Source organism: Lycium barbarum, chromosome 10, assembly GCF_019175385.1.
Source record: "Lycium barbarum isolate Lr01 chromosome 10, ASM1917538v2, whole genome shotgun sequence".
NCBI lineage: Eukaryota > Viridiplantae > Streptophyta > Magnoliopsida > Solanales > Solanaceae > Lycium > Lycium barbarum.
In genome coordinates, this window is record NC_083346.1 from 17,357,581 (window position 1) to 17,371,255 (window position 13,675).

The 13,675-nt window shown below is 39.1% G+C and overlaps 1 protein-coding gene across 1 annotated transcript; it reads left to right on the forward strand.

The window, feature by feature from the left end:
* The first annotated feature begins 1,300 nt into the window (after positions 1-1,300).
* LOC132614091 (protein BOLA2) lies at positions 1,301-13,437 on the forward strand. Its single transcript, XM_060328450.1, has 3 exons — positions 1,301-1,452; positions 12,913-12,935; positions 13,038-13,437. The coding sequence occupies exons 1-3, from the start codon at positions 1,390-1,392 to the stop codon at positions 13,231-13,233; spliced, it is 282 nt and encodes a 93-aa protein (XP_060184433.1). The 5' UTR covers positions 1,301-1,389; the 3' UTR covers positions 13,234-13,437.
* The last annotated feature ends 238 nt before the right edge of the window (positions 13,438-13,675 follow it).

The following is a 13,675-nucleotide window of genomic DNA, read 5'->3' on the forward strand; positions in this document are numbered from 1 at the left end:
TATTTGACCCTTTACAATTTTTTTTTTTTTTAAATTTTATGATCCTTTTACAAGAAATCTTCATATTTTTTTACACATAAGAGATCTGAAAAAAACATATAAGAGATTTGAACAAGTCATTTTTTTCTATTTAAATTATACGAGGCCAAAAAATCTCATTTCCTCATCTCTTGCCCCTTGTATATCAAAGATAATTTTCTAGTACAACTTCTAACTATTATTTTTTAAATATTTTTTTAAAGGATGGACTTTTTATAATGCTATTTATGATTTGCTGAATGTGTAATTTCATAAAAAATAGAAATTATAGTAAGAAAATCAATATAAAAGTCAGAACTCTATTATTCATGATCTAGCAATAATGACTTGCCAAAAGAACAAAAGTATAGCATCTTTTAGAGTAAATAATGACTTGCCAAAAGAACAAATATAACAAAGTTTAATTATTAGATTTAACAAAAATTGTGAAAAAAAGAAGAAGTAATGAACTCACATTTTTTTTCATTTTTAGTTTTGGTGACGCAATTTTTAAGATTTGACCTTTTTTTTTTTTTTTTGTCGTGTGTGTGTTTTAGTTAGGTTTTTTACGGGTCTTAAAAAAATGAATTAGTTAATTTTATGGAGACACAAAATTCACTTGTAACAATTTTAAAGGCTTAAAACTGCTTAAAAATATACTTCATCCGTTTCAATTGGTTTTGGCATAATCCGGCGATGGGCAAATTAACTAATATTCGGTATAAATTCAGACATAGAATCTTAATTTTTTTGAAATAAAATTTAAATCTTTAGAAATTACATAAAAAGTTCTATAAGTTATACTAATAGTTAATAATTCAAAATATTTAGAAAGCATTTGCAAAAATTATGATAAAAAAATATCCTTTGACTGTCCAAATAGTAATGAAGACAAACAAATTAATAACGTCATTGGCCAAACTTATTTTTTCCCAAAAGTGCTCATTAAAAAAAAGTGAGATATTTGACCAAGCTTTTCGGAGAAAATAAGTGCTTCTTGGGAGTAGCAGAAGCTAAAAAATATAGCTTCTGCTCAAAAACACTTTTTTAAAAGCGAAAATACACTTAGAAACACTTTTTAAAGTCTGGCCAACCACTAATTAATGTTCAAAAGTGCTTTTTAAATGAATTGGCCAAACATAAACTATTTTTAATTTTTTTTTCAAAATAAGCTGATTGTAGAAGTTTAGCCAAACAGCGGAGGGTGGTATATTTAAGGACCTATTGTAAACCTAACAAAAATGGTGGAAAAAAAACAAAAAAAACTAACGAAAATAAGAGACTATTTTCGTCATTTCACCTTAGTTCCCTCTGTAAAACAAAATCACAAAGAAGGGAAATTGCAAGTGTAGAGAGAGAGAGATAATATTGATGGGGGTGACAAAGGAGCAAGTTGAATCTTCACTAACTGCAAAGTTGAACCCTTCTCATCTGGTAAATCTATTTTCTCTGTGTGTCTTTTTTTTTTTTTTTTACTTTTTAACTTCATGTATTCTTTTATAAGCGCGTGTTCCTTTAATTGGAATTCTCTACTAAAGAGGCACTTTGGTTCTAGAGTTTGTAGTGAATTGCAATTGTGGGTTTTCTTGTTTGCATTTACCACTCAACTTATTAACTGATTTTTAGACTGATACTTGAACTACGTGTGAAAGGAAAATAAAGATATAAATATTCTGCCCAAATACAGAATTTTGATGCGTTATGTTCAAGTATAATATGCAAGAATACGGTAAAACTTTTAGATTCTAATTTATAGCATCTACTACTACAATAATTTTGATTTAAGTTTTTGTCATCTGTATTTAGCTGTTGATGTTGGACCGGTTATTTGTTAGCAAATGTTTCCAGAATGACCGTTTCTCGGATTGTTTGGTTCTGTTTGATTTGATCATCAAGCAGTGCCCTGGCTATCTTTAAATCTGCGGTTTGCACTATGAAGTTGATATAGGTTCCAATTGGCACTTTGCAATCCAAATTTTGTAGGATTACGCTTATTGTAATGCCAAGCTCTAGAAATTGATGATAGCCGATGAATCTTGGCTTGATGTTTGAGGTGGAAGGTTGAGACTAAGACGTTTTAGGCTCAAAATCCATCAAACTTGTATATTAGTACTCTTCACTGCTATGTCTTAAAAGTTCCAATTTCAATCAGTTGGCATTGTGCAAATATTTTAAGAGTTCTATTGCTCGTCAACTTGGGAAATAAGAGTACCATAGATGACAAGTCAGGTGAGGTATTAGGCATGGAGTTGGATTTCAAAATATAGAATTATGTAAAACAATTCCGAGGTTGTTTAGCTGAGTCTGTTTTTTGGTTAGATAAGTAGTATGTACGAAGAACAGAGCCACCCATGGAGAATGACTATGGGAAGTGTGTTAGGATTTGAATCCCAAATCCGACCTTTGTAAGCAGGTTCCCAGGAAATATTGGAGGGTCACAGCTGGACCACTTAAATACCAACCTCCTTAGACAGAACCTACTTACGCCGTGATGTAAGCGAAGAATAAATAGCACACACAGATTTATAGTGGTTCACCCTCAATGTGAGAGCTACGTCCACGTTGCTGCTGCAGATCTTATTAAAGAAGAAATATTACAAGTGTTTACAACACTCAACCTCACAACCCCAATCCCAATTACACTCAAGAATTTTACCACAGAAAATTCTCTCAAAGACCTTCTCTTACTTAGGCCTTTCACTAAGAGTATTTCTCTTAGATTTTTCTCTCTCTTTGGGATGTGTTGTCTTCTTCAATTTGGTGTGTTTACAAATGAACCATAAGCTACCTATTTATAGGAATGAATTTCCTATGATGAGGTAAGCGCTTACATCACGACTATCATGAGGTAAGCGCTTACATCACGACTATGTGAACAAAAGAATTGACTTGTTTGGCCAATTCCACACCTAACAAATCTCCCACTTGACGACTAATTTTAATTTGTCTTCACACTTTGATCGATGCAGCAGCTCTTTCCTACTTTCATACTTCGTGCAGGCCAACTGAAGTTGAGCATAGCTTCAGTTTGTCTATCGTCACTGCCTTTGTCAGCATGTCTGCTGGATTCTGACTCCCTGCGATCTTTTCAAGCACTAGCGCTCCATCTTCCAAAGCTGATCTAATGAAATGGTACCGGAGTTGTATGTGCTTCGTTCGAGCATGGTAAACCGGGTTCTTTGCCAAATGAATGGCGCTTTGGCTATCACAATATAGCACACTTCCCTCGTGGTCCTGATCCAATTCCCGCAGAAAAGATTGTAGCCACATCATTTCCTTTGTGGCCTCCGTCACAGCAACGTACTCAGCCTCACAACTAGAGAGAGCTACTATCTTTTGCAACTTGGAAACCCAAGAGATTGCAGTACCTCCGAAGGTGTAAACATACCCGGATGTGCTCTTTCTGCTATCAATATCATCACCGTTGTCAGCATCAACATACCCTTGCAATCCTGTTTTTGATTTTCGGAAATACAGAGCTGAACTCGAGCTGCCTTTCAGATATCTGAATATCCACTTCACAGCCTCCCAGTGTTGCTTTCCCGGATTGCTCATAAATCGGCTGACAACTCCCACTGCATGTGCAATGTCTGGCCTTGTACATATCATTGCATACATAAGACTACCGATTGCAGATGCATAAGGTATCTTGTCCATCTGCTTCTTCTCATCCTCGGTTGTCGGCGACTGATCCTTTGACAACCGAAAGTGTCCAGCCAAGGGAGTGCTGACTGGCTTGGCATCATGCATGTTAAACCTTTTGATAACTTTCCTCACATATTCTTCTTGTGAGAGTTTGATGCCCTCCTTGCTTCGGTCGATTCTCATCCCAAGGATTTGCTTTGCAGCTCCCAAATCCTTCATTGCAAACTCTTCCGATAACCCTTTTTTCAACCGATCAATCTCCTGTAGGTTTGCTCCTACGATTAGCATGTCGTCGACATAGAGTAGCAGTATCATGTACGAGTCTTCAAATTTTTTGAAGTAACAGCAATGATCTGCCTCGCACCTTGAAAAATCAGCTTTCTTCATAAAGCTGTCAAACTTTAAATACCACTGTCTTGGAGCCTGTTTTAGTCCGTACAAACTCTTTTGAAGTTTGCACACCAGATTCTCCTTTCCTTTGATTTTGAATCCCTCCGGCTGTCGCATGTAGATTTCCTCGTCTAGATCACCGTGAAGAAATGCAGTTTTCACGTCCATCTGTTGCAGATGTAGATTTTCCTTTGCTACCAGCCCAAGAACAGTTCTGATAGTCACCATCTTGACTACGGGAGAGAAGATCTCCGTATAGTCAATGCCTTCTTTCTGTTGAAATCCCTTTGCAATCAGCCTTGCTTTATAACGCTTGCTTCCATTGGGTTCTTCCTTTATCCGATAAACCCATTTGTTTTGCAATGCCTTTTTATCCTTTGGCAACTCGGATAATTCCCATGTATGATTTGCCGATAGTGAATCCATTTCATCCTTCATTGCCAGCTCCCACTTAGTCGATTCATCGACTTGCATTGCTTCTTCATAACATTCCGGCTCCCCTCTATCAGTGAGTAGAATGTAGTTGAGGGATGGAGAGTACCTGTGAAGCGGCTTCCTGATCCTGGATGATCTACGCAGCTCTGTGATTGGCGTCTGTTCATTTGTTTCAGAATCAGCACTTTCATCAGCACCTACTCGGATTGTTTGTTCCTCTGCCTCGGTTGTACCTGGCTGCGGCTCAGGTGCCGGAAAGTCCCTCAAATCGACTATTTCCGATTCCTTGTCCTGACATTCTGAATTCTTTTGCAGCTTGTCTTTGTACAGTACCTCTTCGTTAAAGACAACATTCCTGCTTCGGATGATCTTCCGATTTTGTTCATCCCAAAATCGGTACCCAAGCTCGGTGTATGTAACACTTCTTTGATTTTGGATCAAGCTTGCTTCTAGCCGTATCATCATTATGAACATATGATAAGCAACCGAACACTTTCAGAAATGAAAGATTTACCTTCTTGCCACTCCAGACTTCTTCTGGAATTCTGAAATCCAAGGGAACTGACGGTCCTCGGTTAATTAAGAAGGCCGCGGTATTGACTGCATCTGCCCAGAATGTCTTGGGCAGTCCAGAGTGTATTCTCATACTCCGAGCACGCTCGTTCAACGTTCGGTTCATTCTTTCGGCTACTCCATTCTGTTGCGGCGTTCCAGGAATAGTCTTCATCATCTTGATCCCATTATCGGCACAGTACCGTTTGAAATCACCATCAGTGTATTCTCCGCCGTTGTCGGACCTCAAACACTTCAACTTGAGGTTTGTTTCATTCTCGACCATGGCTTTCCATCTTTTGAATACACTAAACACATCGGATTTATTTTTCATAAAATAAACCCATACCTTCCTGGTTGAATCATCAATGAAGGTCACGTAGTAGTGTGATCCTCCAAGGGAGGGTACAGTGGTAGGTCCCCACACGTCTGTGTGCACCAATTCCAGCTTTTCGACCTTCAACTCTCTGCCTGCACTTGAGAAGCTTACTCGCTTTTGTTTTCCGAGAATGCAGCTCTCACACGTATGAAGGTTCACCGTCTTCAGCTCCGGAATTAAGCCATTTGTCACCAACAGCTTCATCCCCTTCTGGCTGATATGCCCAAGACGACAATGCCACAAATCTGTCTTCTTTGTGTTGTCAACCACAGCAACAATATCACGACAGCTATCCGTCATGTAGAGAGTGTCAATCTTCTTTCCTCGGCCAACTACCATAGCACCTTTCGCCACCTTCCAAGACCCATTACCAAAGTTGAGATCATATCCCTCATCATCAAGCTGACCTACTGAAATCAGGTTTCGCATCAGCTTTGGAACATGTCTAACTTTTGTAATCTTCCACGAGGATCCATTTGACATCTTCAAATTAATGTCTCCCGTGCCAACAACGTCTAGCGGCTCTCCATCGGCTAAATAAACTTTGCCGAGATTCCCAGCCACGTAGTTTGTCATTATATCATGATGTGGGGTGGTATGAAAGGACGCTCCTGAGTCAAGCACCCAAGAGTCTATCGGGCTGTCAACCGATAGCAACAACGCATCGCCAATGTCTTCCGTAGCAGCGTTGATTCCAGCCCCCTTGTTGTCCTCCTTCTTTGGCGCCCTGCAGTTCTTCTTGAAGTGACCTGGTTTTCCACAGTTCCAACACTCATGTGTTCGTCCTGGTCTGGATTGACCCCTGCCATTCCTTGACTTCGATCTGCCCCTATTTCGGTTGTAGTTTCTGTCATAATTTCTGCTTCTGTTTTCAACATTAAAAGCAGAACTCGTCGATGCCTCTCCCGAATCTGTCCTGCGCACCTCCTCAGCAAGGATACGATCCCTAACATCGTTGAACTTTAGTTTGTCACTGCCGACAGAATTACTAACCGCTGCTCTCATTAGCTCCCAACTATTTGGTAGGGATGCCAACAAAATTAGAGCTTGTACTTCATCATCGAAATCAATTTTTACCGATGACAATTGATTTACAATGGTATTGAATTCATTTATGTGTGCAGCAACATGAGCATTTTCCATCATCTTTGGATGAAATAGTTTCTTCATGAGAAATACCTTATTATTTGCCGAAGGTTTCTCATACATGTCAGACAATACCTTCATCATATCTGCAGTGGTCTTCTCCTTTGCCACATTGTGAGCAACGTTCTTTGACAGCGTCAGCCGAATGACTCCCAGAACTTGTCTGTCGAGGAGATTCCAATCTGCTTGCTTCATCTCCTCTGGTTTCAGACTCAGAGGTTCATGAAGCTTTCTGCCATATAAATAATCTTCAATTTGCAATCTCCAGAACGCAAAGTCTGTACCATCGAATTTACCGATGCCGTGCGTCGTACCATCTTCGCCTCCCATCGTTTCTAAATCACAACACAACCTGTTGCTCTGATACCAGTTGTTAGGATTTGAATCCCAAATCCGACCTTTGTAAGCAGGTTCCCAGGAAATATTGGAGGGTCACAGCTGGACCACTTAAATACCAACCTCCTTAGACAGAACCTACTTACGCCGTGATGTAAGCGAAGAATAAATAGCACACACAGATTTATAGTGGTTCACCCTCAATGTGAGAGCTACGTCCACGTTGCTGCTGCAGATCTTATTAAAGAAGAAATATTACAAGTGTTTACAACACTCAACCTCACAACCCCAATCCCAATTACACTCAAGAATTTTACCACAGAAAATTCTCTCAAAGACCTTCTCTTACTTAGGCCTTTCACTAAGAGTATTTCTCTTAGATTTTTCTCTCTCTTTGGGATGTGTTGTCTTCTTCAATTTGGTGTGTTTACAAATGAACCATAAGCTACCTATTTATAGGAATGAATTTCCTATGATGAGGTAAGCGCTTACATCACGACTATCATGAGGTAAGCGCTTACATCACGACTATGTGAACAAAAGAATTGACTTGTTTGGCCAATTCCACACCTAACAAAGTGAGGGGGCATGCATGTGTCATTTAAGACCCCTCACTCCATACTCTCCACATCTCAACCCCATGGAGACCCTACCAAACTGAAAAGTCGAGAGGCACCAAGGAAGAGTTGCAATTTTCACACTTCTGGTTTTGCAGCTGAGTTGGACTATAAACGTTAGTCCAACACAATTTATGTGTTTCAGTCTCTACTCATTGCTTCACAAATTTGTTTAACTATGGTTTCGACCAGGTATCTTGCGAATTTCGACAGCTGCTAAGTTCATTGGAAAGGTAGAAAGCTATGAATTAACATGCTCTGTACTTGATTATTTGGTAGATACCATGGTACATTTGTTTGAAGTTAGAGGAAGGCGAGTGAGCTATAGGCCTATAGTTCATGTGCTGTGAAGTTCCCTGAGTCTAGGAGAGCATTTACTGATGGGAAAAGGTCCAAATATACCCTAACGCTAACGATTCCTCTTAAGTCTTTCCTCCGTTTACCTTTTGGCTCAAAGGAGCCCCCACCGTTATCTTTCGTCTGAAAATATTCCCCTTCATTAACAGTTTCCCACCGTGAAAAAATTGGTCTAGCCATACAACAACAACAACAACAACAATATACCTAGTGAAATCCCACAAAGTGGGGTCTGGGGAGTTGTACGCAGACTTACCCTTACCTTGGGACGTAGAAAGGCCGTTCCGGTAGATCCTTGGGACAAGAACAAGCAAAGCAGCATAAAAAGTCATGGCAAAATACTATAAAAGCATGATAAAGATGTCTGGAAAAAAGGGTCGTAACTACCACACATTAATACAATAATCACAGTATAAGAAACAACAAAAGTATCAAAAATCGAATGGCAAGAAACTACAAGAATAATACTACGACTACTAGTATGACAATGCTCAACTACCTACTAACCATCTACCTTAATTCGTGTCCTCCATAACCTCCTAAGGTCGTGTCCTCCATAACCTCTTATGGTCATGTCCTCGGTAAGTCGGACCTGCACCATGTCCTATGTAATCACCTCACCTCAATATTTCTTCAGCCTACCTCTACCTCTCCTAAAACCGTTCATAGCTAGCCTCTCACACCTTCGTACTGGGGCATCTGCGCATCTCCTCTGCACATGCCCGAACCTTCTCAATCTCGCTTCCCGCATCTTATCCTCCACAAAGGCCACTCCCACCTTGTCCCGAGTATTTTCATTTCTTGTCCTAATATGCCCACACATCCATCGCAGCATGCTCATCTCCGCAACTTTCATCTTCTGAACGTGAGAGTTCTTGACTGACCAACACTCCCCGCATACAACAGAGTAGGTCTAACCAACATTCTGTAGAACTTGCATTTAAGTTTTGGTGGCACTTTCTTATCACACAAGACTCCGGATGCGAGCCTCCATTTCATCCATCCTGCACCAATACTATTTGTGACATTATCGTCAATCTCTCAATTTCCGTGAATAATAGACCCAAGATACTTGAAACTTCCTTTCTTTTGAATGGCCCAAGTACCAAGCCTCACTTCCATGTCAACCTCATGCGTTATGCTACGGAACTTGCACTCCAATTGGTCTGGCCATGTAGGGCTATATTTTGATTTCTCTAATTGTTCAGGGTATATTTGGACCTTTCCAATTGTTCATGGGCATATTTTAAATTATTGCAAAGGGTATATATAAACCAATTCGAGCACCCAAGGAGTAGGTCTAGTGGTCAATGAAGTGGGTGGAAAATCATGAGGTTTCAGCTTCAAATCCTAATAGACCAAGCCTTGGTGGACAGAGTTCCAGTACATGTGCTCATAGGGATGTCATCCCCAGGAAATTTGTACAAACTAAGCAGCTCTCGGAGTTCCATCTCCACAAGTTCCAGGAGTTCTGGATCATCAACAGCATCACACTTGTTTAGGAAGCACACAAGTGATGGTACACCTACCTGGCGTGCAAGCAGAATATACTCCTTTGTTTGTGGCATGGGTCCATCAGGAGCAGATATGACTAGAATACCACCATCCATTTGGGCAGTCGAGGTGCTTCTTTGTAGCACGTATTGGGTGGTAAAGTTGAGGTGCGTGCAAGCTAGCCAGATACCACTGTTAAAATAATATAAACTAATTTGGTAGGTTAGGGGTAAATTTGGATCTTTTGTTTGTCTCCTTGGCTCCTCTGTGGAAAATCATAGAGCCAAGCAGGACGACCGTTAGAGGGAGAGGAAAATACAACATACCCAGTGAAATCTGACAATGTGGGGTCTGGGGAGGGTAAAGTGTACGCAGACCTTACCCCTACCTTGGAACGTAGAGAGGCTGCTTCCGAAAGACCCTCGGCTGAAGAGAAAGCATGACAAAAAAGGTCAAATAAGGACAAGCAATTCAAAACAGTATGAAAATGAAAATAACGAAAGCGAAAAAGTCATGATAAAGCAGTCTGAAAAAAAGGAGCAGTTGCTACTACAGATAAATAAGATAATCAAAGGGAGGGGAAAATATGGAACGAAATTAGCAGTTCAGATGTTTCATGGACCGAAAAGTAAATAGAGGGCAAATATAGGACAAATCAAATACTTCAATTGTAAATTTGAACCTTTTTGCTTTCCTGATTTAGATCACTAGCCACAAATTGCCAGTCTTGGAGATGAGGAAGGTTAGAACATTTAACATTGAAATGATTTTCTAAAAAAAGAGCTAAACTTGTTGGAGTGTTTACTAAAAGGTGCTTTAATAAGACCTTATCGCAAGAGCATATGCCATCATACTGAATTCAAGGGCTAGGTGGAAGAAACTTATGTGATATTTGGTTGCGACTAGTGGAGAAAACAATCTCCACATAAAACTAACGTTGTTGATACAATGTTTGATTTCACTCTTCCTTTCCACGTAAAACTTAGGATATTTTATAGTACAATGTTTGGTTCCACTTTTCTCGCCTAACTAATATGCTCATAAGTCATGCGGGAATCTGTGTATTATTTTATCTCGGATAAAATGTGGAATAAGAACGCGGGGATTAGGAATGCACAGAGTATAATTATTAGATAACAAAAACAACCCTTCGTGTAGTAACCAATATTTATTTTGTCATACCTCACAAGAATAAAAAATATATTTTAAAACTTGCACTTAATAATAGTTTTTTTAGTATAGCAAATCAAACATCCAATAAATAAATAATCCCTACACTACAATCCTTGTATTATAATCCTTGCCCTACATTACAAAATTGCCTGTCATACATTACTTATCCCTGCATAACTTGCTTCTAAACCAAATGACCCCTTTAAATCATTGAGGAACCTGAGATGGTTGCCCTTTTCCTGGAATACATATATGAACTACCTATTATTTACGTCAATAAGAGAGACACCATACTAACCCGCAAGGGTGGCTCAGTTGGTTGAGCATGGGGCTTTCATAATGGAGGTCTCAGGTTTGAAACCCCCTGCCTACGACAACAGGGGATTTGCCTTTTGGGTCGAGCTCGTCGCACGGGGCTTGCCTAGTGCAGGTTACCTCTCCTGTGTGGTTTGCGAGCTATTGCACAGGAGCTGGGTTTACCCTGTGCGCACCCGAAGGATAGCGGCTGCGGGTTCCCATGTCATCAAAAAAAAGAGAGAGACACCATACTAAGATTTCTGCTACATCAATTGCTAGGTGTTAGAAACTTAAAAGTATTGAGGGACTTGAGAGAGTTTTTCTTATCCTGGAATTCTTATGTGAACTACCTAATATTTTGTGTCAATAAGTGCGACATCTGTCATGTAGGATGTAAATCTTCTTCCCGTATCTAATTAAATGTATGCCAATCTCTAAACATAAAAGGTGCGACATGTTAAAAGCTTCAAGCGTTACTCATTTTGAAGCATTTAACTACACTTTGTTAAGTGGAAAAGAATAACGAGAAGGAAAGCACATAACTTATATTTATGTCATTTTAAGAGAGACTGACTGTATGAGTGTGCAGGGAACATGATTATATATAAGCACTGAATATAGGCTAATGAGGCAAGCATCTTTGATGATGATATCTTGTCCCTCATGACCAACAGATGCTGATCATCTGTAAATTGGAGCACAGGATCTTCACATGGAATAAATAATTTATAAGCTCTGATATACAAAATCCACAAAGACTGATTAAAAAGATATATATATATAAAAACCACAAATTTGTTTTGTCACCTCAGCAGTTCTTGGGCATGCTATAATTATTTGTCTATTATCCTTCTCTAAGTAACACAACTGCTTTTCATCATCTGCTTATATAATTTTATTTACACATTTGTGCTCAAATATTGATGCTCTTGCTTGTACTTCCTATTCTTGAAAGTTAAGATATGTGGAGTTCTATGCCTTTTTCCTGGTACACTAAATCAATTAATTACACCTCAGTACCAATTTAGCTGGGGTTCACTATACGAATTCTTTGTATCCGTTCTTCACGTGTCAAGATCCTATTTTTGTGAATCCTTTTTGTAGAAATTCTTCAGCAGCCATGATGTGAATCTTCTCTATTCCGTTTCCATTAGCTGATTACAACATCTGCTGCTTAACTTAATCTCTTTCCATTTCTTTCCTCTGCTCCAGTAGCAGGAATAATAAATTTTCTAATGAAGTGAATGCATATTAAATACAGTTGATTAATGTACTATTAAAAGTTGTCCATGTTATCCAAAAAAAAAAAAAAGAGCTGTCCAATCTGAACATCCTGGGTTTGAATGGGTATGCACATACCTTTTTTTTTTTTTTTTGGGGGGGGGGGGGGGGGGGGTGATAAGGCTAGGTTCATGGACTCATAAAAACACACATCTAAGGTGGGCTTAAATTATGCACATTGGAAGGCAAAAATGCTTCTAACCCAATTTATGCATTTCTAGGCCATCACATGAACAAAATGTTCACCAGCATTAGTGCTTTATTTTAAAGTTTTGTCGTAAAGAATCACTTGGCAAAAATAAATGAATATATAAATACAAAGTAATTATTAAAAAAGTAGAAGTATCTGAAATCCACTCACCAAGAAACAACCTTTTAATTATTTTAAGTTGGAGTCCTGAGTGGGATGTAGAAGGGGTAGCTTTTTAGAATTCCATAGATCAAAAGCACGTGTTGATTAATTCTGTTCTTTGATCACTTCATGCACCATCTAGGTGATCATTTGAGAATCAAAAGTACAAAGTCTCTTTGAATCTAGAAAGAATACAGTAATGGGCTAAGAATTCACTTCGAATACTGTTACCTTCTCAAAAAAAAAAAAAAGAATTCACTTCGAATGAAGAAATTTAGAATATTGTTTCCTGATATCTCAAATTACATATCATGTTCTACTGTTTCTTTCAAACACAGAAAACCCTTCATAGTTTATTTATTTATTTATTTATTTATCCATTCTGTTTTCCTAGTGAAATTCCCTAAGCATTTCTTTTGATTTCCGTTTTTCATTTGCAGGAAGTGATTGATATGTCTGGGGGGTAAGTTCAGATGCAGGAGTGTATTCAGAACTGTGGAAGTGCTTTTAAAGTTCCATTCTTTCAGGATCGCTTTTCTTACATTGGACTTGTTCTTGTTTTTAGATGTGGCGCGAAATTCTCGGTTGTCGTCGTGTCAGAACAATTTGAAGGCAAAAGATTGCTGGAGAGGCACAGAATGGTTAATGGTGCACTGGCCGAGGAGATGAAGGAAATCCACGCTCTCTCTATTACAAAAGCTGTCACTCCGGAGCAGTGGAAACAACAGCAGGAAACTGAAAAGTCTCAAACAGCTGCTTAAATCATGATATAATCATCTTTCTCGCCCATATGCTTGATAACCCAAACCATATGGCTAATACTCTCTTCCCCTTATCTGATGAGGGGGTAACTGTTATAGGTTAAGAAAACTGTCCTCTATCATGTTTTGATTAAACTTGCTAAATTTGAGACTGTATGATACTTTTAACTATTGAATAATGCAATAGCTCTGGAATTCAATCGATGGTTTTTGTTATGGATATTTTGGGCTGTGCATAAGCCCTGTTTGGGATGCTGAGTTCGTATTCCTGGAGGGGATGACCTTTTTTTTCACAGCAGTGTATGGACTGCTCTTGCTTGGACGAGCTCATTCAGCTTGTTATGAGCTGATCAGAACTTAGCTGCTCATGTTTGCGAGCTTAGCCATTAAGAAGTGCTTACGAGCCTCATACAGAGCAACACTCCTTTCATATGAGGAGAAG